The sequence below is a fragment of the Neovison vison genome, chromosome 9 (assembly GCF_020171115.1).
Source record: "Neovison vison isolate M4711 chromosome 9, ASM_NN_V1, whole genome shotgun sequence".
Lineage (NCBI taxonomy): Eukaryota > Metazoa > Chordata > Mammalia > Carnivora > Mustelidae > Neogale > Neogale vison.
Window position 1 is genome coordinate 11,494,911 of NC_058099.1, and position 27,516 is coordinate 11,522,426.

Below are 27,516 nucleotides of genomic sequence, written 5' to 3' on the forward strand. Positions count from 1 at the left end.
AGCTTTTAATGTAACTTAATGAGTAAGAGTGATCAAATAGACATCATTCCTTTTTAACTTTTATCTCATAAGAACTCCATTCTGGGAGACTGGCACGCTCACAGTTTTATGTAACACAAGTGAAATATGATACTAAGCAGTTACAAGCAAATATTGTTCTTGTTGAAGAGAACATCAAGATTGATCGACCCTGAGTGATAAGTATTGACTCAAGCAAATGCTGAAGTCAGTGTTTATCACAAGGGACAGTAAATCTTGATGATCAGAGAATATATAGTTAATCTCAGTATAATTACAGAGTTTCACTAGAAGTATCTGGAAATCTTGTGGAATGAATCTCTTGAGTATAACTTACCTTTTGGAAAAATCCAGCAACGAACTTATAAGTTGAAGACACAGAGTTCTTTAAAGTCCTTACACATACTGATGAGCTTTTCCTTGATTGTTTTGAACTTCGACAGCCAGGTTCCTCCCTTATGCCTGACAGTGTGATTAGCTAGCTGCTTTGTTCAAGAAACTGGTAATCAGTTCAGTTAGTTTTCTTTTCCATACTCATTATATCATTTATAAGTCCTCATGTTAGTTTATAAAATAAAAGAGAAGGAGAAAGTATCTTTGATGTTCATCAAGTGTAGAGGAAATACAACATCTCTGTATTTGAAGTAGGCAATGGCACAAGACTGCATGTGACACTGTTTCTTTCTTTTTTTTTTTGACACTGTTTCTGATAACATAGAAATTGTTTTAAAAAGTTGAGATGAGAGGAAAGTTGAAGATGAACTGTAAATAAAATCTTTTTTTTGAAGTTTTTATTTTAATTCTAGTTAGTTAATTTACAGTGTTATATTTTAGGTATAAAATATAATGATTCAGCAGTTCTGTACATTACCTGGTACTTGTCATGGCAAGTGCACTCCTTAGTCCCCTTCATCTCTTTACTCAACCCTCACCCCACCTCCCTCTGTTAACCATCACTTTGTTCTCTATAATTAAGAGTCTGTTTCTTAATTTCTCTCTCTCTCTCTCCTTTTCCCCCTTTGCTCATTTGTTTTGTTTCTTAAATTCCATGTGTGAATGAAATCACATGGTGTTTGCTTTTTCTGACTGACTTACCACTTAGCATTATACTTTCTAGCTCTACCCGTGTCATTGCAAATGACAAGATTTCATTCTTTTTTTTAATGACTGAATAATATTCCAGGGTGTGTGTGTGTGTATAAAATAAAGAATGAGATATATACTGTATGTTTATCTACACACACACACACACACACACCACATCTTTACCCATTCATCTGTTGGTGGACACGTGGGTTGCTTCCATATCTTTTAGCTGTTGTGAATCAGGCTGCTGTAAACATCAGGGTGCTTCTCTCCCTTTGAATTAGTGTTTTTGTATTCTTTGGGTAACCTGGTAGCATGATTGCTGGATCAGAGAGTAGTTTTATATTTATAACTTTTTGAAGAACCTCCATACTGTTTTCCGTGGTGGCTGCATGAGTTTGCATTCCCACCAGTGGTGCAGAGGGTTCCTTTTTCTCCACATCCTCACCAACACTTGTTGTTTCTTGTGTTTTTTTATTTTAGCCATACTGTATGGTGGTAGCTCATCGTAGCTTTGATTTGCATTTCCCCGATGACTGGTGCTGTTGAGCATCTTTTCATGTGTTTGTTAGCCATCTGTATGTGTTCTTTGGAGAAATGTCTTCTGTCCACTGTTGGTTTTTGTTTTTTTGTTTTTTAAGAGTAATCTCTGTACCCACCATGGCGCTTGAACTCACAGCTCTGAGATTGAGTCACATGCTCCACGGACTGAGCCAATCAGGCACCCCTGTCCATTTTTAAATTGGATTGTTTGGTTTTTGAGTGTTGAATTGTGTTAATTCTTTATATATTTTCGATACTAACCCTTTATTGGATGGGTCATTTGCAAATATCTTCTCCCATTCCATAGGTTGCCTTTTAGTTTTGTTGTTTCTTGCTGTGCAGAAGCTTTTTATTTTAACGTAATCCCAAGAGTTCATTTTTGTTTTTGTTTCCCTTGTCTCAGGAGACATATCTAGGAGAAAGTGGCTGTGGCCAGTGTCAAAGAGGTTATTGCCTGTGTTCTCTTCTAGGGTTTTTATGGTTTAAGGTCTCACATTTATGTCTTTAATCCATTTTGAATTTTGTTTTTATGTATGGTGTAAAAAAGTGGTCCAGTTTCTTTTTTTTGGTGTGGCTGTTCGGTTTTCCCAACACCATTTGATGAAGAAACTGTCCTTTTCCCATTCTGTATTCTTTCCTGCTTTGTTGAAGATTAATTGAGCATATAGGTGTAGGTTTATTTCTGGGTTTTCTTTCTATTTTGTTCCATTGATCTGTGTGTTTATTTTTGTGCCAGTACCACATTACTTGGATTTTGTAAATAAAATCTTGAGTAGGATTTGAGTAGGCAGACAAAAGGATGGTTTGTAGTATGAGAATTAGAGTTCCCAAAGAATAAGATGCTAATATGTGGGCTTAAAAATTTATACAAATAATAAATTACAGACATATCTGAAAAGACATAAATAAAAATAAGTCAAGTCCTTTCCCCGAGATAACTGCCTTTAACATTTTGATATATATCTTTCTAGATTTTTTTCCTGTTCTTGCATATACAGGTGTAAAAAATCCAAAGATATTTGTGCAAATGCTTATCAGTACATGTGAATAAATAGGAAAGTAAATACTGATATAAAGGGATAGTACTAAATTATTTCATAAAGATTCATTTAAGAATTTTTGCTATTATAGGGGCGCCTGGGTGGCTCAGCGGGTTAAGCCGCTGCTTTTGGCTCAGGTCATGAACTCGGAGTCGCGGGATCAAGCCCCGCATCGGGCTCTCTGCTCAGCAGGGAGCCTGCTTCCTCCTTTCTCTCTGCCTGCCTCTCTGCCTGCTTGTGATCTCTCTCAATAAATCACTCTCAAATAAATAAATAAAATCTTTAAAAAAAAAAGAATTTTTGCTATTATAAAATTATATATGTGGTAATTTATCAGTGAGAATACTGTGGTCTTTGTTATTCCTAAGATTTTCCTTCCTGAACATAATAGCTACATTTGGCAGAGTAAGTACACACATTGTTTTGACTGATAATGAATCTCTCATAATTTTTTTAGGTGCTGGGTCTTCAGCTCTGAAGAGGCCATTTGAAGATGGATTAGGGGATGATAAAGATCCCAATAAGAAGATGAAACGAAACTTAAGGAAAAGTACATAAAACCTTTCTTCTTAGAGAAGTGAAAAGATCTGTAGTCTCAGATAGAAAAATAAAAATTACAAAGTGACAAATTTGATTTGAATTGGAGTTTTAAGACTATATCATACCTGAGAGATTGATGATTAGATAACTTTATTTTCTTATCAGGCTTCATTGCTTCAGATATATTAGTATTGACAAACGAAAATTGATGCTATAGTAGTTTATATCACTTGTACAATGAAATGTTAGTATAATTAAAGTGATTTTACAATTACTTATGAAGTGAAAATAATTTATATATGGGTTTTCAAATTCTTGTTTTTTAAAGCCTGGTGAATTTATAGTGGTCACTTAGAATCTACAGATGCAAAGATTAAAAACAAAATGGTTTAATTTCTTACCTCATTTTTGTTTTTGTTTTAAACAGTTCTGGATAGTAAAGCAATAGACCTTATGAACGCACTAATGAGACTAAATCAGATCAGGCCTGGGCTTCAGTATAAGCTCTTGTCTCAGTCTGGCCCTGTCCATGCCCCAGTCTTCACAATGTCTGTAGACGTGGACGGTACAACATATGAAGCCTCAGGACCATCCAAGAAAACAGCAAAACTTCATGTAGCAGTGAAGGTACAGTATTACTTTTATTTGGCAGGGTTTTGTTATTTTATGTTGTAAATAAGGTGCTTATTTTTTTAAAATAACAGAATTTTTAAAGATTTTAATGATAATGATAATGATTTTGAAGATTTTTGTCACTTCTAGATTATAAAATTTTTCTTTTTTGGTTATGAAATAATATGTATTGATTATATAGAATTTGGGAAATGTAGAGAAAAGTAAAGACAAAACTATGGGGCAGATCATTAATATTTACATATAGGATATTTGCTTAGGTTGAGCTGACAGTGTATATAATTTATCCTCTGATTTTTTTTTTTCCATTTACTGTGACATCAGTGTTTTCTCATATTATTAAAATCTTCACAAATAATTTTTAATGGCTGTATGATTAACGTGATATGGATATATTATATATATATATTATTTGTTTAGACATTTTACTATTCATTGAATATTTTGCTGTTTGCAGACTTTTCCGGTCATAAATAAATTTAATTATTATCTTCATGCATTTGGTGCCTTTACTGTATTTCAGAGTATTTCTATAGGGAATACAGTCCCGGATTAAACCAACCAATCATGGTTGTTTATAGGTTTGTAGAAAGTCCCTGGAATTTTTAGTATACTTGCTCTCTTACAGACAGATGTAGAAATGTCAAAGATCAATTTTAATTTAAGAAAAGTTCTGTTATGTAACAGTATAGCATAAGATAGAATTGGTCTGTTTTCATGATCATTCCATTTTATAAGGATTATTAACATAGATGTGAACATTATCCTATATTCTAAGGATACAGTAGTGAATAAAACAAACCCCTTGGCCTCCTAGAGCCTGCATTCTAGTGTGGAAAGGATTGGGACAGACAACAAATATACAAATGAATAAATAAGGCAGGTAGTAATAAGTGCACAGTGTAGGAAAATAATAACTAAACTGTAAACATATAAAACAACATACTATTTATGTTGTGTCTTGTTTATAAAAGGGCACTTCAAGTATGATGAAATAGTATGAGTTTAAAATGAGGCAGAAAAAATGAATCCAGGAATAAAGCTAAAAATACAGTTCAATAACTTAGCTGTAATGTATGCCGAGACTGAGTCACAAATTCAAATCTCAGTTCTCTAGGATCTGACTCAAAAAGCTTGTGAAATATCCCTTCACAGTGGCATAAGAACAGACATAAGAATAGTTGATTATAAGAATCATAGTTGTTTTGGTGTAGAGGTCAAGTGGGCATTCTCCTTGAGTAGGTCTTCACAAAAAAGGATTGCAGTGACATCTTTTAACATCATATATGATGCAGTGACAATTTGTGGGTTATTGCCTTTAATATAAGCTGGTGGCCTCACATCAACTTGCAATTCAGTAAAATTTGGGGACTAAGAATAGCAGATTTTGTAATATGACAGGACTTAGATGCTATTTGTTCTCATAACTACTATTAACATTTTGGTATGTATTTTTTCCAAGTACCCCCACCTTTTTTAATCTGCAGTTCCAAAACCCAGAATGCGCTGAAAATGAAAAATAATTTCCAAGGTTTGATGAAAACTCACTTGATGGGAAAATCTGACCTGAATTGATGTAGAACTACTTTTAGTCTTCATTATTCCATTTAGTGTGAATATTTTATAGGTTCTTTTGCACAAACATGGGATAGCATCTGAACTCAACTGGGGATTCAGAAAATATATAGTAAATATTTTGTATTAGCTTTCTAAACTCTGAAAAACTATGAATTCCCAAAACAATCTGGCCCCAAGACTTTTAGATAAGGAGTGGTGGGACCTACGTAGTGTGTATACAAAATATATAATTAAAACAAATATTATTTTTGTTCATCTAAGAATATGAGGTTTTTTAAATAGTTATCGCAAAGTTTGTTCCTCTTTTTAGTGATGGCCTGATGTTTATTTTCAATCTACTGTAATGTAACTGATGATTTTAGATTTAGATGCTTCCAGTTGGTGCTTTATATCTTTAAATTTAAACTAGTCTAATTATCCCTTAAGATATATTCTAGGAGCACCTGGCTGGCTCTGTTGGTAGAACATGCGACTAGTGATCGTGGGGTTGTGAGTTCAAGCCCCATGTTGGGTGTAGAGTTTACGTTAAAAAAACAAAAGAAACAATTAAGGATACGTACCAGAATGAAATTTCTAGATTAAGAAGAGGGCATATTTGAATGATCCATTAATTCACTAAAAAGGTATTGGGCTTTCCATTATATAGAATATAATATATATATATTTTATATATATATATACATACACACACACACACATATATGTCAGGCATATATGTATATTGCCAACTTGCCATTTATATACAAGTTTCAAGCTCTCTTTTACAAATGAATTTGAGAGTGTTTTATATCTAATATGTGTTTATGAAAGTAGATCCTGCTAGATAAAAATCCTTAGATTTCTTACTACTAAGTAAGCTTGGTAGGAGTCTGTACCTGTCATGACAAATCACACCGGAGAATCAAATGAAAACAAAATACGAAAAAGTGGTTCCTGTCACAGGAGCCTGGCCAGCCAGCTGCAGACACCCTGAAGTGATGGAGATCTGTTGCCAATCTTTGATTTCCTCTTCCAGTGTTTTTTTCCAATAGTCCCTCACAAAGAACATAATCAGCCATATTCCATGAAAAGAATCTTAGTCATTGTGGAGAAAAGGTCAGCTAGAAGAGGGCAGGGAGTGAAGGCTCTCTGGGAGAGGTTCTTGCAGCCCTCAGCTTTCCACCATCCAGGAGCCATGAATAGGACTTTCTTTTGAGTGGAGAGCCATAGAGTACAGTTTGTTTTCATGTGTTTTCTTTTCATTTTTGTCCTGTAGTCTTTGAGGTTATCAGCTTTCCCAGCCTTAACCACCTTCTAGGGGGGAAAAAGAGGTATTGTTAACTGATTTCCCAATCACCTTGTTTCCAGGAATAATCTTGTGATTTTTCAGCCCAATTGATTTGTTTATTAGATTTGATTTTTTCACCAGACACTTGAAGCTCACTTGATTCGTGTATCAATTTTTTGACTTTAGTATTGATTCCCAGCAAACTTCGGTTTTAGAGGTCTGAGAACTCATTACTTTAATTTTTTTTTTAAACGTTTGTAGCATATACTAGCTAATAATAGAAAAATGATGTAATTTGACATTTTTTGTTAGTTGGTCAGTATTGCAAATACACTGTATCCCTTGAGATTATCCACCAGTTTTATAAACTATAGTGTAGTGAAGTATGTTGCTACAATAACAAGTAAATAAATGAATAGGATAAGTGAGAAAAGCACAGGGAGAAGTGGTGTTAAGTAAGTCACCTTAGACTAATTGTAACTGTCTATGTTAAATTTGGAAAAGCTGCATGTCTTTAGTTTTTATTGGAATAAACAAATCAAATTTATTTGTGACTCTTGACTTTTAGCCTGTATTAGCTAGTGTTCATTCCAAACTGATAACTGTTCTTTCAGAGATGGGATTTTTCAGGGAGAGCATATTTATAGGACTCATACAGTGGAGGTGTTTTCTTTATAAAATATTGATGAGGATAAGCCAAATGATATTGATATACTTAGTTTTATCGTACTACCTGAGAACTTCCAAAACTTAAGATATTGAAAAGAGGTTCTTGGCTTTCTTCCAAGCGATTACAAAGAATTGACTTATGATTTGAAATGTTCAACAGAATGCCAGAGTTTCCTTATGAATTGGGTGAATTAATTTCAAATTCTCTTGGTTCAGAGTTCTACTTATGTCCGTTTTTTTACTAATGTACTATTTTATTTATATTGGCAGAATCCATTATAGAAGATGCCATTGCTTATGAAAGTTTGGGTCGCCTGGTCTCTCATTTGTGGGACTATCATACCTGGTTTTTGAGACACTAAGTACAGTTGGAATAGTAAAGAAATATGACATTGCTCGGGGCGCCTGGGTGGCTCAGTGGGTTACAGCCTCTGCCTTCAGCTCAGGTCATGATTCCAGGGTCCTGGGATTGAGCCCCACATCGGGCTCTCTGCTCTGCAGGGAGCTTGCTTCCTCCTCCTCTCTCTCTGCCTGCCTCTCTGCCTACTTGTGATCTCTGTCTGTCAAATAAATAAATAAAATCTTAAAAAAAAAAAAAAAAGAAATATGACATTGCTTTTTATACTCTAGCATGTAAAACATTAGTCAAAAGCTGAAAGCAAATACAGAGATGTTTAGGAACCTATCCATATGTTTTGATATAAACCTTTAAATTAGTAACTGACAGTGCAATATTAGCCTATTTGAAAGAGGCTTTTAAAAATGCTAGAATGTATTTTCTTGTAAACCTCTAAAAAGCTGTATAACCTGGCAGGAGATACTAAAAGCCATGCTGACATGTGTGTTTGTGCATGGGCACGCGCATGCCCCCAGACACACACACACAAACACTCTTCAGAAAACTTTATTTAGGGACGCCTGGGTGGCTCAGTTGGTTGGACGACTGCCTTCGGCTCAGGGCGTGATCCTGGAGTCCCGGGATCGAGTCCCACATCAGGCTTCCAGCTCCATGGGGAGTCTGCTTCGCTCTCTGACCTTCTCCTCGCTCATGCTCTCTCTCACTGTCTCTCTCTCTCAAATAAATAAATAAATAAATAAATAAATAAATCTTTAAAAAAAAAAAAGAAAGAAAACTTTATTTAAACAAAAATAAGAAATGCCAGGCATTAAATGGTAATATTAGAAGAATGGACATTAGGGATGCCTGGGTGGCTCAAGTGGGGTAAGCCGCTGCCTTCAGCTCAGGTCATGATGTCAGGGTCCTGGGATTGAGACCCGCATCGGGCTCTCTGCTAAGCGGGGAGCCTGCTTTCCCCTCTCTCTCTGCCTGCCTCTCTGCGTACTTGTGATATCTCTCTCTCTCTCTCTCTCTCTCTCTCTCTCTGCCAAATAAATAAATAAATAAATCTTTAAAAAAAAGGAAGAAGAAGAAGAAGAATGGACATTGGAGGAAGCCATAATGTAACTAGGCCTTGAGGGGCAGGGTCGGAAATACAAGCCTAATATTGTTCCTGGTTCACCTAGTATAACAAATAAATCTCGAGACTGAATCCTTTCTTTCAAATATTGATTATGGTTTAAACTGAAAGCAAAGAGGTCAGTAGTAGAAAGCTTCAGATATTATATAATTAACAGGGAAACTGGTTCCAATATGAAGACTTCTTGATTTCCTTTCTGTGCTGATTTCCCCTTATGGATCGAAGCATAGAATTTAGAGGTCAGCTAATCAGTCTTTCTGTTTCCCAGATTGGAAAATTGAGACCAGAGGAGAAAATGCAGGATTAGACTGCCAGGTCTTTTCCTTTATAGTCCATTGTACTTTTTCATTATGTTATTTTACTTTTCCCCTCACCGCCTTGGTTGAAATTGGCTATTCTGTTTCTCTATTCCCAGCCTTCAAATTAAATGACCCAGTAGTAGCCTCAGGTTTGCATTTCTCTAACCCTTTACTTAAACCTTATTACTCTGAGGATGTTTTCCCATTCTCTGTGGTGAACCTTCAGTAGGTAAACTTAGTTTACAAGGATTTGTAGGTTTAGTACCCCTCGCTCTTGCATTCAGATGTTATGGATTTGAAACTTATATTCAGTATTTCATCCCTTCTCTGTGGTTTCTGATGTTTGAGTAAAACTGAATCTTACTGTAATTTGTACAGGTGTTACAAGCAATGGGATACCCAACGGGCTTTGACGCAGATATTGAATGTATGAGTTCCGATGAAAAATCAGATAATGAAGGCAAAAATGAAACAGTGTCTTCAAACTCAAGCAATAATACTGGAAATTCTACAACTGAAACCTCCAGTACCTTAGAGGTATATTTATATGTATTTTTTTCCTTAGGAAAAAAAGGAGTGTATTTAGATTGTAGGAAATTTGAGAGATGTGGAAAAGTGTAAAGAAGAAAATCAAAAGCTTATACAGATGTATATATCCAGAGACAGCCATTATTAATATTTTGGTTTATTTTTATCCAGCTTTTTTTTGGGGGGGGTGGGGCAGTCATGCAGTTTTACATCTTTTTTTTTTTTCCACTTAACTTTAAAATACGTGTTAACATAACTGTATAGTACATAACACATGAATGTATTCTAATTTAACTAGCATTTTCCTTTTGCTGGCCATGGAAGTTCCTTCCAGTATTTATTTCACAGTTAAAATGTATCAACAATAACTAAACAGTGAAAAACCAGAAGGTCTAGCAGAGGAATTTAGGATTATTTGAAGTTTGTGCCGAGCTCTGGGAGGCAGTGGGTCATCATGGAGCCGATCTAGCCTTGAGGAAGGCATAGCCTGATCTGGGATGTTCCTCAGACTCTGAGTAAGTTCTAACAAATGAGCTTATTGCCATAGATAATAGAATGGGACAGAAATCTAAGTACTGACTAGAAAGCATTTTTGGGAATTCATGGAGCCCTTATTTACTGCATTCTGCATAAGGAATATTGGCTCTAAAGTAACAGCAAGAGGTTACATTAAATTAAAAAATTTTCTTTTTCATTTGTGGGAATGAGTATTTATCAAACACTTAGTGGGCCGTGATATTTTCAGTCTATAAACCTTTTGTAGTGCTTGCTACTGCCAGATGCTGCAGAAGTTGCGTCCAGAGCCTTAAAATGTTCTCAGGCTGGAAGCACAAAGGAGATCTCCATAACTAATTATAATGTAATGTGATAAGTACTATGATGGCAAAGTGAACATAATAATGTAAAAATCTCAAAAGAAGAATTGATCAGGAAACCCAGACACTTGTAAATCAAAGGGAGTAAAATGTGAGTGAAGTTTGAGGTGATGTGTAGGATTTTGCTATGCGGAAAAGAGGTGGAAAGAAGGCGTTTGGGGTCAAAGGAATAGGAGGTCTGATGACCTGGGACTGTGAAAGTACAGGTTTGAGAGGTGCCAGGTGGGCCAGTGTGTGGGGAAAGTTGGAGGCTGAGGCCTATGGAAGCCTCGTCTGACTTTTTTTTTTTTTTTTTTAAGATTTTATTGATTTATACAGAGAGAGAGATCACAAGTAGGCAGAGAGGGCAGGCAGAGAGAGAGGGGGAAGCAGGCTCCCTGCTGAGCAGAGAGCCCCATGTAGGGCTTGATCCCTGGACCCTGAAATCATGTCCTGAGCCGAAGGTAGAGGCTCAACCCACTGAGCCACCCATTTGCCCTCGTCTGACTTTTCATGGGATGCTGTGGAGGAGCCCTGGCACCTGGCTTTTCAGGTGGCTTTTCACCAGTCATTCACAGGTGATAGTCACAGGCAGGGCAAGATATTTTTCTGGCAGTGTTACAAATACTTAGAGAAGAAAGAGCTCATTAATTATGAGCTGAGACTGTTAAGTTCAGGGGAATTAGGGAGAGAGAGAGAGCAGTGTAGGCTGCACTGATAGCCACGTGCATGTCTGGTGCCTTTGGTAGGAATACGTGTATGCTTCGTTTCTAGGTGATGTAGTAATGGCATGGAGGTTGGGGGAAAGAAACCCCTTATTCTTCATTTAAAATTAAAATATTAAAATGCAAATGTTTGTATGTCTTGACTCATTTTTATAAAAGTGATTTCAGATTTGGAAAGCAGAGAGTGATTACCATAGACCTAGTTTCACAAATTACTCATTACTTTTAAAGATGAAGACTAGAAATTTGCTTTGAAATTTTAAAAAATGTAGATTACAATAACTCTTCAAGAAGTGAGTTTTTTTTTTTAATTGCAGAAGACCTAGGCATGTTTATTAAATTTGTCTTGCAAAGTTGTCCAGTATTTCATTTCTTTCCCTACAGCATTAACCACTTATCAAATCAGCATAGAATAGTTTAAGAGAATCTTGCTGTCCATTGGGTTTGTATACATAATAATTGTTTGGGACATTCATTTCTTTCTTTTCTTTCTTTCTCTTTTTTTATTTTAAGATTTTATTTATTTGGGGGGGAGAGAGATAGAGCATGGGCAGGGGGGGAGGGGCAGAGGGAGAGGGAGACTTCCAGCTGAGCGGGGACTCTGGGATCAGGACTGGAGCTGAAGGCAGCCACTTAACCACTGACTGAGCCACCCAGGTGCCGCTAGGGCATTCATTTCTTTGTACGACATTTCTTGAGCAATTGCTATGGTAGAATTAAAAACATGATCTCTGACCTCAAAAAGTGCTCAGGCTTTGGGTCTCTCCTTTCTCCAAATTATACGTGCAGTATTTTGTGGTTTGTTTTATTTTTGGTGCTGCACTCTCTCGTCATTTGAGGCTTCACACTCTCAGATGAATTCCTTTTTTTTTTTTTCCGTTACTCTAGTCTTAATCCTTCCTCTAGTCAGTTCTTTCTGCCACTCCTGGCATGACTTTTCTATAACACAAATCTAACCCTGAATTTTCTAGATTAAAGTCCCTCTGTGGCTTCCCACAATTCATACAAAGGCAAAGTTCATTTGCATGGCATGCAAAGTCCTTTATGAATTGGCGCCATTAAGGGCATTTCTAGACAGGTCCTATCTTCCTGTGCTCACTCCCTTATACAGCCAAACTGTGCTTCTTGCCATTGCCTGAACAGATGTTCTTTTCTTCTCTTGGGCCTTTCCATGGCTGTTTCTTCTGTCAAGATTGCCCTTCTCCTTAGTTTCCACCTCTTAAAGGTTTAAGCTCAGATTTGAATGTCACTTCCAGGAAAACTATCCTGATTGCCCTAGAAAATGAGTGCTGCTTCTCTGTTTCCATTACATACATCTGTTCTATAAAGTACACTGTTTTACAGTGATTATGTCTGTCCCTCCCACTATACTTTAGCTCCTTTGAGCAAGGAGTGACTGTTTTTATTCTTATTTTTAAATTTGAGAATCCAGAGTCTGTAGCCTACTGTTTTTACCTTAGGTGCCCGTAAGTCTCTTTTGAGAAAACTGAGAGCTGTGTAGGAACATTTTCTTCCCATTTCCCAAACTGAGTTATTTCTTCATAACCCTCAAGATGAAAATCAGTGAATACTCAGGTGTCAGGTGAATCTCAACTGTTCGTCCACTTTGTTAGTCATTTAAAGTTTTATTCTTAGATCATGAACACCACGGAGCAGATCCTAGAGTACCATGTAATGGCGAGGCCACATTGCTCTTGAACAGTGTTGAGACTGCCCGGCTTTAGGGGCAGGCTGGCTGGATGACTGACTGCCATGTTTGTTGCTTATGGAGTTTCTATACCTTTAGAAACTTTTGTATGTAGAGGTGATCACATCCTAGTCTATAAATGCTTTAAAGTGTAATTTTTGAGCCTCTTTTCAAGCAAAACATAGTATAATTATATCAATAAGAAATTTAATACTTTAAAATCTTACTTGGTTGAACCTCCTTTTAGGTCAGAACTCAGGGCCCTATCCTCACAGCAAGTGGCAAAAATCCGGTCATGGAGCTCAATGAAAAAAGAAGAGGTCTTAAGTATGAACTCATCTCGGAGACTGGTGGAAGCCATGACAAACGCTTTGTAATGGAGGTGTGTATCCACATTCAGGCCGACTGTGCTTTCCCTCGCAGACATAGGCTGTCCTTGGTTATATGTAAAAAAGATATAGTCTGAGTTAATTCTTGTGGCACTGTTTGACTTTTGGTGTTTTCTGTGTTGTGTTACATTTAAATTAAAACTACACAGAGGAATTGCATGGGATAATTGCAGAGTGTTGTTCTTGATTTTAGGTAGAAGTAGATGGACAGAAATTCAGAGGTGCAGGTCCAAACAAGAAAGTGGCAAAGGCAAGTGCAGCTTTAGCTGCCCTGGAGAAGCTGTTTTCTGGACCCAATGCAGCAAATAATAAGAAAAAGAAGATTATCCCTCAGGTATGAGTTACCAAAATTAAATTTCCTTTTCTGTTCTTGGTGCCACTTTAGCTTTTCCTGAAGTTGTTTCTTTTTCTTGCACTTGGCCTTTTCTTTGGGTTTGGTTCTAGTAGACAAGAGCTTGATTTGTGTGGAGTCACTCTGCTCCCACCAGATTGTTACTTCCTGACTACTTTGGGTTTCTTTGGGTTAGATCATGAATACTGTAATGTTCCCTGTTCTGTGGTCTTCATAGGCAAATTATATATTAAAAAGAAGGTATTAGCATTATTTGGGGGCTTCCAGTCACTCTTGGTCAGGTCGAGCCTTGAGGGATCTGGACTTGTAATGAGGGGTTAGCATCTGTTTAGGGAAACTGCCAAGAGTGTAGGGTCTCACTTTCGTCAGAGTCTGAAGAGGCACTTCCATTTCCTTTCCAGTTTTGTCCTTTTGCATTATTTATTTTGTGTTTTTCTTTGGGGGTGCCACAGTAAAACTTGGCCTAATACAGCTTCTGTTCATTCCTGACATGGACATGTCAGTCCTGCTGAAGGCTCAGGACTGTAGAAAGTCTTTAGGAAAGATGGGCTCCTAATTACATGCTTTTGGACAACAGAGTCTTCATTCATTTATGCATTCAAAAATATTTTCTAGTCCTATACTATGTGCATGATTATGAGGGCAAAAGAGATACATTGTTAAATATAAGATAGTTCCCTCCCCGGTGGAGAGTGCTGGGGCAGTAATGTCTGAATAGAGGATGTGATAGAAACGAGTGGGTTAAAAATGTTTAGACTAATGGAGGAAGATTACTTAAGATTCTGAATGAAACAGTTTGTTTAGTTTCTTTCATATAAGCTGAGTGCAACTCTGGCTAGAGTTGATCTTGTTTTATAGATGAGGAAATGAGGCGTGAAGAGATACAGACACTGCCCTCAGTACCACAGCTAACTGATGGTAGGATCTCTTTCAGCTAGATTCTTCTCCTTCCAAAGACCGTGGCATTCTGTTGCGTATTATAGCCATCTTAGACATTTGTCTTGTCTTGTACTTATTGTAATAAACATTGCTTACATTCTAGGATTCAAAATATAACCAAGGATAACTTTTATTGAGATGAAATACAAATAAAGCGTTTAAATTGCCCTGATACACATTTGGAGAGAGAAGAATTGGTTTATTTCCCTAAAACCTTCCAGGAAATGTGCTAAATTAGTAGAAAGATAATTGTTGCCTTGTTTGTTTTAGTGTTTTTTACCATGAGTTACATCTTGTATTGGGTCAGTTAATGTTAGAGTTTAGAAAGCGAGTGCAAATACTTACTAGGTATTAGTTAAGTTTGGTTCTAGTAGACATGAGTTTGATTTGTGTGAAGTCACTCTGCTCCCACCAGATTGTTACTTCCTGACTACTTGGACTAAACTGTGTTTAAAAAAAAAAAGTTTTCTACATGAGGTTCACCCATTTTTAGAAATTTTCCATACTAGAAGCTCTAAAACTCTTGTGTTCAATATGCTTGACAGCCAGGAGGCAGTCTATTTTGGATGTGTGGGTTGCATTTTCTCCCCCCAGCCAAACAGAAAAATGGCTGTTCCCTGTGCATGATCCATTTGACCTTGAAACTATCTTCTCCCCAGTTATGCTAGTGGTAGAGGTGTTCTCATGAGAAATAAAAGATGATGGCTTTTCAGCATGAGATCAATGTGTGTATGCTCTGAATGTTTAAGCTGTTCGAGATACCGTTGACTTTATTCCACTGTGAGCTCTGAGGCTCTGCACCTTGGTTATAGGAGGGAGTTGTGGTAGTTTTTTGAGTTTTTGTTTTGTCTTTTTTTTTTTTTTAAAGATTTTGTTTATTTTTTTGACAGAGAGAGACAGACAATGAGAGAGGGAACACAAGCAAAGGGACAGTGGGAGAGGGAGAAGCAGGCTTCCCGCAGAGCAGGAAGCCCAGTACGGGGCTCGATCCCAAGACCTCGGGATCATGACCTTAGCTGAAGGCAGACACTTCATGACTGAGCCACCCACATGCCCCTGTTGTGTCTTTATATTAAAAAAATAAATAAAACATTTCATTGAAAACTAAGTGTTCTTGGTTTTCTTAAAATTTCAGTTTTGGAAAGGGATGTTTTAGCAGCCCTCTGTTCTGTTTATCCTTATCTAGTCTGCTTTTCAGAGTTTGCTGTTTTCTCAATGGCCTTTTCTCTTCTGAAGTAAAACAAAGAGGATATCATTATCCTCATTGTATAATTAGTGGTAGACTCTGATAGACATAGAGATTTATGATTTTACCAGAGTCCCATGGCATTTGAGAGCAAGAGGGCACTTCAGAGGCAGTGTTTATTTAATGATTGGTACATGTATATACATACACGCACATATACATGAGCAGAAGATGTAGACACAAATCACATGACTTTTCCTGGAGTTTTCATTTTTGGTCTTCCTTCATAGTTCTGGTTTTTTTTTAAAACTCGACTCAGGTTCACAGATAATTCTTGGTGGTTGGTTGTGTAGTTTTTGTCTCTGGGAGGAGAATTCAGTGGATTTTAGACCTGGGTATCAAGTGTCTGTGATTACTTTAGTTAGGCCTGAAATACAACAGATGTAATTTGACTACTGAAATTTGTGTGTAGAAAATGAACTCTTTCTGAGTAACCCTTAAGTGAAAGGAGAAGTTATTTGCATACTTTTATGTGCCCGAATATTCTTCAGAACAGCTCTGTAAAGTAGGTGTCATTTTTATTTTACAGATGATAAATTAAAGGTTCAAGGTCATAGATGACTCACTGACTCATCTGCAGGCTCAAGTTTCTCATATAGGTTGTGCATTAGAGGGATGGTGGGATGTTAGTTCCTATTTCTCTCAGTAATGAAAATCTGTTATTTTTAACAGGCAAAGGGTGTTGTGAATACAGCTGTGTCTGCAGCAGTCCAAGCTGTTCGGGGCAGAGGAAGAGGAACTCTAACAAGGGGAGCTTTTGTTGGGGCTACAGCTGCTCCTGGCTACATAGCTCCAGGTAGAGTATAGCCTGTAAGAGGCCTGCCTCCTCGTCGGGGCCAGACTTTGAAGAAGAGCAGGTCTTTTCTTCTCCGGGGAGATACGCGATCCCTGGAAACATAACACAGGTGTAAGATGGGTGTGCTTGGACGTTCAGAAGAAGAGAAGCTACAGAATATCACAGAGTCCAGGTTTTCTCCTGGAATCTGCTCAGTGACTGGAGGCGTCCTGGAGGGAGGTGACAGAGGAGGAATATTACATTTGGTTGAGGGGACATATTTTGACAATGAGGAAGCTAATAAATACTCCGCAGATTGAGGAGGGCACACGGGCGAGTGGGGTGCATTCAGCGGGAGGTGGAGGGTGGGAGGGTGTGACAGGAGAGGAAGAAGGCGGCGCAGAGACTCCCTCCCTGCGGTGTAGCCTGGCAGTAACAGCGTTTCTTGAACTCGGTGTGTGGGATCCAGCGAGGGTCTACAGAAGTGTAAAAAGAGAAAAAGGGAAACTTGTTTATCCAGAGCTTACTATACAACAGATACTTTGGCGTATATGATTTCACTTAATTGTTTTTTAATCTTCACAGTGTTTCCTCAAGTAGAAGTACTTTCCATTTCCTAGGTGAGGGAACTAAGGTTTAATGAGAGAAGGCAACTGGCTCAGCCTGAGACGTAGCAAACAGCAGAGCAGAGATTTGAATGTAGGTGTTTGCAGTTCTAGAGCTTATATTCTTTCCATTTCACCACATGGCTTGAGGGAGATGGGAAAAGATGCCCTCCTTCTGCCTTCTGTTCTAATACTTACGTCATTGCAGCAGTAGGTGTAGAACGGTCTCATTAAAGTCAGGTCGTCTACCATATTGAACGTATGGAACTTTTCACTTAGCAAGTAGACTGCTTATAATTGTTGATTGGGGTGAAATTCTCTGAAGGATTGGATCTTATCCCATCATTATTTTTTTATGTAACATTGCTAAGAAGTTCACTTAGATTGTGTATGTGTTTTCTTCTTCCTCCCTCTCTTTCTTTCTTTAAGAAAGAGTTAGAATAGGCTATTCGGGAAGTTCTGTGGGTTTTATGGTTTTAGGATTATACTTGTAGGAGTTGATCCCTGAAAGATGTGTCCTGTAATGAATATATTTGCTCACTGAAGTAACATGTGCCTGCTTCGGGATTTTACTGTTGTGCAGCTTATGATCTTAAGGTGAGATAGGCTGATCACATAGTCACAATTATCAACTGAGAAAGTTGTGATCAAGGACAAGGGTATGTTCTGTGAGAGAATTTAACAAGAGAAACTGGGTCTAGGCTTTGGGGCCTGAAGGCCTCCCCCAAAGAAGTGTCACCTGACCTGAGCTTTAGAGAATGAGGAGACATTAACCTGGAGAAGACGAGGCTGGACAAGTGTTGTACACAGAGGAAGCACACCGCTGGTCCAGGGAACTTGACGGGTGAGAAGGATTAGAGGAATGTCTTCTCGTGTGTGCTTTGGGTGGGGGCTGGTGAGGAGAGGAACGACAGGGACAGGGAGTGATTCGAGCTGAAGTTAGACACTCAACCCAGTCCTAGAGGCCAAGGTGTGGGTTTTGGCCTTAGAATGCTAAGTGTAGTGGAAAGTCGTGAAGGGTTCTAAGGGGAGAGATGCCAACATCAGACTTTCCTGTAAAGATCCTTGTCAGTAGTGTGAAGAGTGGATTGTAGGTACAGAAGTAGATGTGAGAAGACAAGTTAGAAGGTTCTAATAAACTCCTAGCTCAGGCCAGAGACCGTGCAGGTATCCCCAGGTGTGCAGGGAAGCAGATGGGTGGCAAGAAGCGACCACATTAAAGACAGACTGAGAAGCACAATTAATGGATTTCATGTGGAGAATGAAAAGGAGGGAGGTTTCAAGGATTTCTCCCAGCTTTTTTAGCAAGAGGAACTGGGTCAATGACTGTGCCGTGTAAGGAGATGGAGAATGCTGAAGGACGAGAAGGTGGGAGGGAGATGGCAGAGGAAAAGGTTCATTGTAGTTTGGTTCTGTTTATAGGTCCCAAGTTAAGACACTCTTGTGGGCATCTCACTGTTTCTACTGATAATGAATATTCTTTTGCCTCGTTCGATCATTATTTCAAGAAAGCAGCTTGTATTAATAATAGGCAAGTTATCGAGATGAACTTGCTTGCCTTTGATTACATGTTCAGCAGGGGCTTCCTCTGTCTGAGAGCACCGGCAGTCACCTGGTCATGGACGCTTACCTCCCAGCCATCATCTAGGGGCAGTCTTTGGGAAAGGCTCTGTGTGTGTGTGTGTGTGTGTGTGTGTCTGCGCGCGCGGATGCTTGTCTATAGTAGCTTTTCTCTTATGTCATCGCATTGACCTCTGTGAAAGGCCTATCTCGTGAAGCTTTTAAAAAAGAAGTTCTTTTATAGCCCAGAGAAGATTCAGATTAGGTCAATTAGATTATGAATAGGTTATATGCCATTTGCGGAGTGTATTCTGTGCAGCAGGGACTGTAGTAAGTATTTGTACGTACGTTATTCAATTACATCCCCTGCCCGCTCAGTTACAGGGTGATGACATAACAGGCTCAAAGTCACCTTGCCTAGTGATAGTGAAGTCGGGGTTCAAACCCTACAGCCTGGTCACTGGCCAGCTTAGTGGTTGTAGTTTTCTCGCTCTTTAAGGAGGTTTTGGTTAAACCCTTAAAACTGTAACTTTAGTCATCCAGCTGGCTACCTTTTCCTGGAATAGATGTGATATGCAAACTTTTTAAAGTATTAGTTTCTCTCTTGGCCTCAGTTCCTACTGTATATTTCCTGCTGCTTCTTTTAGCTGCATCGTATCCTCTTGAAATCTAGGATTTAGGGAGCACTAAAGACTCCAATTAAGACTAAAGACTAAGGCTACATTGTATTATGCGCAGTTTATGTGACTTAAGTATAGACTAAAAAGTGAAAATTTCTATCTCTCAGGAAATGTTTCTGTTAGTCCCTGAAAGCAGTTTACTTATTCAGCATACATTTGAGTGTTTTGCTTCAAGCAAGAGATTTGGGCCCAGGCATTTGAAGGTGACTAGCATGTGCCCTGCTGAATGCTCAGAAAGTCATATGGGGTAGGAACGAATGTTTGCATCAACACTGCGCTATGATGCAGGCTGTAACATTGCGGAGGGAGGGGCACAAAGGAGCAAACAGCAAACCCAGGAGACTTCACAGAGGAGGTGATACTTGGTCCTGATCTATAGAATGTGTTGCGGTTGGGCAGCTAGAGAAGAAGAAAAAAGTCCTTGCAAGCAGCAGAAAGGATTATAGAAAAAGGGCTTGTAATGTTAAAAAGGCTTGATTTGTTTTAGGTACAGTGTGAAGGGCCCATGTAGATTTCGTTCTGTTTTAGAACCCAATTTTCCCTAAAGATTTACCCAAGCAATTTAGTATTTATATTTTTAAAGTTGTTTTATTGGAAGATTAAACATTATGGCTTCTATTAGCACTGTATTTCTAATCCCTACAACACTAGATAAAGTAGCTTAGAAGAGTTTTCATTTTACAGGCGTGAAAAGGCAACTCAGAAATTACATGTTTAAGGACATATAAGAAACCAGTTCCAGAACAGATTGGCTCAAAAGCTTCACTGTTCTTCAGATGGACAATATGAGCCTTTCTCATAGGCACCAGATGTTAATGTCAGTTTGGTCAATTTTACTGAGAGACTGAGCTGGGATCAGGAAGTCAGATACAAGGAGACATGGACCTTGTCCTCAAGCCCACAACCCGATCCACATGCCCATTCAGCAGCACTTGAGGCCTCAGCCTGTCCTGTCACTATTTTCTGAAGAGACCTGGGAAGTTCTGCTTTCCAGCTTTAAAGAAATTGGTTAACTTGAGTGATTCTAAGTTCAGGGAGAGGAGACAAATTTGTTCAACAGATTATATTTAGTGAGTGGTTAGTATGTGTGCCAGACCTTCTGCTAAGTTGACGTGGTAAAAAAAATGTCTAAGACTTGGTGTCTGTCACTCGAGTAGGGACACGACAAGGAGTCGATAATTATAACACAGTGTCATAAGTGCAAAGAGAAAGACAGGGTATTCTGGTAGGTCAGGAGAACCTTGTAGGTCATGGGGGAGAGCTTCCATGTTAAGCAGGAATGGAGGGTTTGGCCATTCTGGGAATAGTTCTCATTCATCCAACATCTGGAAGAAGTCCTCAGGGCCCAAGGTGCTGGGCCAGGCAGTACTGTTGAATGGGGCGAGTACCGATTGGTTGCCCTTTGCTCTGAACTGATCTGCTTTCTTCTTCTTTGCACTAGGCTATGGAGCACCGTATGGTTACAGCACAGCTGCCCCTGCCTATGGTATGTACACCATCTTTCTTATTTCTTCTCTTAGCAATGCTGTCACAGCAATCTAAAGCACAGTTTGTGTCCAGGGTTTCTTTAAATGAATCGGAGGATCTCAGACCTGTTCATTCTAGTGACCCAACTTAAATTCCCTTTGAAAACGCCACAACCTTGTGGTTCTTGGTTTGGTTGGAGTTGCTCTTCTCTCTGCTTTGCCTGATTGAAGGACTGCTTGTTCTAATTGCCTGTTTCTGACCATATTGAAATTAAATATTTTAAGTAGTTCTTCTTACAGCCAACTGATACTCCATTCAAAGGCTACTGAAGGGCCATACCCGGTTTCCAGCTTGACTGCTCGCCGGTTACATGGCTGCATTGAAGTTTCTGGCTTGAAACCGTCTGGTGACTTGAGTTAGGGTTAGGAAATATTCACTTCAAATTTGTAGCCATCGTCCCTTTCCATAAATTTTGCTTTAGAAGTGGTATAAATGGGCCCTAGCATGGTGACGCATGTCACCGGCAGTGTCACTGACGTGCTTCCCGCCCAGAGTCTGTGGTACATGCTACAAAATCATAGGAGCGTCTCCTCTCCCTCCAAAAATTAAAAATGAAAGCATACGCAGAAATGGATCTCAGTGGCCCTTTGGATAACTTTTGAATGAGGTTTATGTGGCAATGGAGGCAGTAGGTTTGGAGTCAGTGATATGCCCTTTTAGACATTTTCTCTAACTCAGGCGCTACATGTTCCAGGTCAGCCATCTGCAGGATGTTTGCCATTGAGAGAAGAAGAGAGTGTGTGTGCGCACGAGCGTGAGTGTGTGCTTGTGCATGTGTGAGTGCGTATCGGTGCGACCCTGGGCTCGGCGTGCACGTGCACTTTGGGGAAGGACCTTGAATGTCCCACTCCTTGTGGTGTTAGTCCTCCACACAAGCCTCAGGACCCTTCATAATGCTTTCTCTCTTCATGCATCAGCTTTTCCCTTTTTGTTCAGATGAAAATGTTGGGTCCTTAAAACACTGCTAAGTGGAAGCTGCATTTGATTTCATAACTGTAAAAATAAAGAGAAAATGAACAGTTTGACCACTTTCCCCATTAGGATAGTCTGGGAAAATGTGGGGAAGCTGCAAGGGTCAAACAGTTGGGGTGAGTCTTCTCTATGGCAAAATGCCAAGTCTGGGGTTTCATCCTTCACCTGAATGTCTCCTCTGGAACACTCAGGTTTGGTCCCCAGGTCCCCAGATGTGGGGTGACTAGGAATTGAGAACTCATTGAGAAAATGTTTTTACCCGGAATTTCCTCTAAATTCAAATTCTCTAGCTCCTTTTGTTTTGGCCATTTGCTTTTACCATGCAGCCAACTTCTGGGTCCCCTGACCACCTCCTCCCTCCTGTGAATTAGGTCTGGGCAGTTGATCCGAATACATTTTGGCTCACTGGTCCCATTGTGGTGTGTCTTGTGTGCGCGCCAGTGCACCTGCCTGCTAGGGTCGGTTGTCAATTCCGTGTCTTTCGTCCAGACATCGTAAATCTCACGTTCTTTAGTACAGTTTAATAGGGCTGAATTTTTTCTCTTTAAAACATGGGTATGTCTGGGCTTTAAGCTGCATTCATGTCTTTCCTCGGTCTTTTTAATTTTTCTCTCTTGTTCCTCCCTTTCCTCTAACATTGTACTTTCACCCTGCGGCCTCTGAGCCCCCACTTCAGAAGGCTCCTCCCTTCCATGTGCCATATAACTGACTTCCAAAGCTGGTGAAATTTGATGCCCCCATTTTTCACATAAAAGATTTGGTTTTTAAATGTTACTGTGATGCCAACCTACTAAAACAATGCTTTATTTTGGCTGTAAGGTAAATATGTCTTTTGGCCTTTGTAAAGCTGTTGCATGTGGGGTAATTTCCCTCTGATCATCTGGTGCTCTTGAATACCTGCTGTTGCTGCTTTGTGATTTCTCCGTAGGTTAAAGACTAGACTAGAGACAGGAGCAGATTTCAAATCATGCTTGAGTATGCAGAAGTTTGTGAGGCCACAAGAACTCGTTTATTACAAAATTAAGAAAGTAGTTAATCTTTCCAGATTTGCCATGCCAATACCCGCGGCAGCCATTAAGAAGATCAAACACCCGGTCACGACTCCAGTTGGAGCTGTGTTTCCGGGGAGCTGAGGCCTGCACAGAAAGCTGTGCTTTGAGTCTTGACAGTCATCCCTGTTTCTCCTACAACGTGTGATGTGCCAAACTGAGAACGATTATGAATTTCTGGAGTCCCGTTAGAATATGTATCAAGAGCACTGCTTTTGGTATTGAGAATTCATGGCCGCTCACACAAATGAAATTACTTTCTGAATATCATTCTTCCTGCGACATAGCCATCTTAATTTCGAGTGGAAAATACTAATTATCAAAATATTAGCAATTTCAAAACAGGAGAGGTTTGTGGGTCTCCTCCAAAATGGTTCATGTTGACTGACTAATCTGGAAAAGGTTAATGATCATTACTGTAAGATTTTTTTTTCCTGAAATTTTTATTGGATTATTAAACTTATTTGGAGTCCTCTCCGTTTCTTCTCTCTGTAGGTTTACCCAAGAGAATGGTTCTGTTGCCCGTTATGAAATTCCCAACATATCCTGTTCCCCACTACTCATTCTTTTAGCAAATGACAGAAGCTAATTCCTATTGAACAACAAACCCAGTACAATACAGAATGTTAGAGAAAAAGCCTTTTTATCCTGCTTTCTTTGAACACATACTTGATCAAAATTATTTGTAAAGAACATCTTTCCTACTTTTTGATTTTAACAAATGCAAATTTAGTTCTCTAAAACTTGAAAACAAACAAAAAAGAAACTAGTTCTGTGAAACGGTACCTCATTTCCGGAAAATAACTTATACCAGCCCTTCTGTTCTAGGGAAATAAGTCTAGCAGTTCAAAGTTTAAGTTTTAAGAGGAGTATCAGATTATGTAAAATTAAATTTGTGAAGGATGTATAGAGTCTCAAACACTGATCACAAATAAACTGCTTTGTTGTAACACAGAGTACTGCCTGGTTCCTGATGCAGTCACTGATTCTTAGCTCTGATCGATATGTATTTGCCCCAGGGCACTTGAATTCGGGCTGTAGTTATTTTTTTTAATACAATAGAGACTTTTCATTTAAACTTTAACTTTGTAAATACTGAAGTGTGTAATTAAAGCCAATAAAATATGGGTTTGAATATTGTTTTAGCTTATTATTTTTGATATGTTTTGGTATCAAATTACAAGGAATTGAAAACTAATAATAACGTAGCCCTAGAAACCCATTCATTTGTAAGGAAACTGCTAAAACAAAGCAAAGGCAATTTGTTAGTCTGAGCCAATCTACTCACTTTGTAAGCCCTTTGTACTGCTGGACGAGGGCATCCCCATGATAAAGGTATATTCTGTTATCCAAGCATTGCTTCTGAAAATGATGGCACTACCCAGAGATGGGGAAGGAGGAATGTGATTATTTTAGTTTCCTAATTTCCAAGTTTTAAAAGAGAATAAATTAATCGACCAATCACCCTCTCTTGTTCTTGTGGCCTTCTTCACTCTGTAAGATACTGTGTTCACTTCCCTGGCTTTTTTCATGCAGATAGAAGATTAGCGATTTTTCTGGGATTCATTGAAAGGTCTCTTTTCCTCTTCAATTACATCAGAATCTAAAGCAGCAACAGGGTCCCCATAAAACTTGCTCTTCGATCGTCCCAGTTCTTGTTGAGTGCTGCTGTGAAAAGTGACAGGTTTCAGCCATGGGTCAGCATTTATTTTTAAGTTTTTCTTAAAATTTATCTGATTAAGCTGGTGAAATATGATCAGTCAGTAACATTGTGCTGTCCTATAAAGGGTGCAGACCTGAGCCTTTCCCTGCATTCTCGCCTTGTTTGGAGAGCCGATGATGTTACTAGAAGGTAATGGTTTCATTAAGGTACTCACCCCCATGAAGGCACCAGTGTGGTCCCGTGTCGAGATTTCTAAGTTGCTGTGTCTTAAAAATGTCTGTTCTTAGTATGAATTAGCTTCCTTCTTCCCTCTTAAATTCTGTTTCTCAGAGCCCAGTAGTGGCCATCAGTGAGAAGGGGCTTCGCAAAATACAGCAAATTTATGTACCAGATTTCTTTGGGACCACTAAATGAGAATGAGACGGGCAATTTAAAATAAACGTTAGTGTCACTTCTCAGATGTGGATTTCTTACACAGTGGCCTGTTACTTCTGCTCCTTGACCTTTAGTCTTTATTAGTGGTGGGTGATACTTTAATAAAACCTCATCACTTGCTAGAAATAGCTGTGAACTTACCATTCTCATCCTGTGCATTAGTGGCTAGAGATAAACCTGAGGGCCCATTGCAGCTGGGATTTTCATGTTTCATTGATTCATTTTGCTGACCTATGGATGAAACAGAGCCATCACTGAGAAGAAAAAGCATGGCTGGTAGTGTCCAGTTTTTATTAATTCAATATTTACAATAGTCCTCTCTGTGTTTGGAATATTATTAATTGGCAGCCGCAGCCGGATTGTTACTTGAAATTGATTGTCAAATTTGCATTCCAAGTTGGAATCTCTCTGGAGATTTCTCTTTAGAAAATTCTTTTGAAGTAGCTGACTCAGCTTCATCATTGAACCCCTCTGTGATGGTGCAAAGGGAGCTGTGCTGTTTTCCAACATGATGGCAGTCATTTCAAATGGTTTCTACCAAGTCTTTTTTTTTTTTTTTTTTTAATTTTGTTGTTTGTTGGAAGTTACTAACCATGTTGTAAACCTGCCCAGTTGCTGCAAACTTTTACATTTCTCTGCTTTACTTAAAATAATTGAGCTGTCAGTCCTTTGTTAGAAGTGGTAACCATGCAAGTTCAACTGTTGAAATTTTGTAATGAATTAAGTGTCCCCATCCCCCCCTTCTGCCCTCCCCACCCCTCCATTTTGTAATGAAAATTCCACTTACAGCTGAAAGAGCAGAGAAATATAAATGAAGCTCTTGGCTTCACCCAATTCTGTGACATTAACACCAAGTGTTGCTTCTCTGCTCTTTTCTCCACTGTAGGCGGTCTTTTCATTGACAGCCCCTATTGCCAGCCTCTGAGCGTCGCGCCACTTATTATTCACTTGGGCCCTCAAGATTTCTTCTCTGACTTCTAGAACCATCAGGTTGTCTGGCTTGAAATGGCAATTTCTGTCTTGGTCTTAAGAGCATTGTGACCCCCTGAGGCTTTCCAGCTTTCAGATACACCACTCTGACACCTTCTTTTGGAAAGCAATGACTGAGCATTTTAAAGAAGAGCAATACTTTATTCAAAGCCACGGTGTCTGTTTTACAACTTTTCCTTTGGGAACCTAGCAATATCTGTACTTACCCCGCCTAGAGTAGTCTCTTGTCAGGGAGTTTACAGACCAATGTAGAACTTCGACTCCGTGTGTGAGCTGTGCTATCTCCCGACAGTTTTTAGACTTTTGTAGCACATACATTGGGTAGTTGCATTCCTGACTGCGTCAGTTAGCGCTATTATAATTTCTCAGAGATAGGGGTCCTCCTTGAAGCCATATTCTTTGCATGGGGGCTGGCGCCCAGCCAGGGGTGTGGCCCGCAGCGCCGGTCTCCTCCGGCGGCAGGCCCACCTCCTCTCTTGTGCAAGGCAATTGGTCCAGTAGATTCCCGACATACCTCATGCTGACTAGATGCAGTGCAGGGTGCGTGCAGCAAGGGGTCCCGAGTCGTTCGTAGTCTCTCTGAAACCGTTAACCTGGGAACAAACCACTGATAGATTTTCCTGCTATTAGCCTTTCCTTCTTTTTTTAAAATTCGGGTGAATGTTTGAAAATCATGAATCAGTCAGTCACCGTTATTAATTGAAGAGCTGGGAATACCTCGTTAATGTATTTTTAAAACTGGTGTTGGACCCTCTGTGTATTTCAGGTTAATACTTTTAAGCAGTTTTCAGCACGTTTATCTCACTTTATTCTCGTTCTCCTCGGACCTCCGTAGCCATATCACTTGTATAAAATAGGCTGAGATCTAGTGACTGTAAGCTGTGGGCTCAGTAAACAAAGGTAAGCTCTTTTATTTTCTGATTAAAGAGAAAAAGAACTAAAAGTCAATGAACACAACGTGCATATATGACAATCATACAGGATGTATTTGATCTCTTAGGTCTTATGTCATCATATTACCTTTAAAATTTTTATGATCTAAATGTAAAATAGTTATTTTCAGCGTTTGTTTTAATACCCTTGTAATTACTTTTTATTCAAGAGAGACATTTCACTTTTACGAGTTAAATGTGTATATGTGTGTAGAAACTTACGCTATTACATGTATGTGAATTACACACATGGAGCTGTTTAAATAAAAGAATTCGGTGGTGGGAAGAGTTCACCTAAGAAGACTTAAGAGTCTTCTAAGAGTCAGGGCACTCTTTTGGCCAAAGTGCTGGAATTTTATAAGCCGCGAGGTTGGTAACATTGCCGGTAGGACCCATTTATGCGTAGCTGTTACACAAACGGAGGATCAAAGTGCCAATTTCTCAAGGAGAGAAATTT

General features: G+C 39.0%; 1 protein-coding gene across 2 annotated transcripts in view; it reads left to right on the plus strand.

Annotated features, from left to right (window-relative positions):
* Window positions 1–27,027, plus strand: part of LOC122917269 (spermatid perinuclear RNA binding protein) — a 132,766-nt gene extending 105,739 nt beyond the window's left edge. Inside the window, exons 11-18 of one of the 2 annotated variants that reach the window (XM_044264950.1) lie at window positions 3,145–3,237; window positions 3,655–3,854; window positions 9,530–9,688; window positions 13,193–13,327; window positions 13,528–13,668; window positions 16,544–16,667; window positions 20,933–20,977; window positions 23,535–24,174. In XM_044264950.1, coding sequence (XP_044120885.1) covers window positions 3,145–3,237; window positions 3,655–3,854; window positions 9,530–9,688; window positions 13,193–13,327; window positions 13,528–13,668; window positions 16,544–16,667; window positions 20,933–20,977; window positions 23,535–23,611 — 974 coding nt within the window. In that variant the 3' untranslated portion in view covers window positions 23,612–24,174. Of the gene's footprint in view, window positions 1–3,144; window positions 3,238–3,654; window positions 3,855–9,529; window positions 9,689–13,192; window positions 13,328–13,527; window positions 13,669–16,543; window positions 16,668–20,932; window positions 20,978–23,534; window positions 24,175–26,893 lie in introns of those variants that run through there. The other variant, XM_044264951.1, reaches the window with a different exon arrangement.
* The last annotated feature ends 489 nt before the right edge of the window (window positions 27,028–27,516 follow it).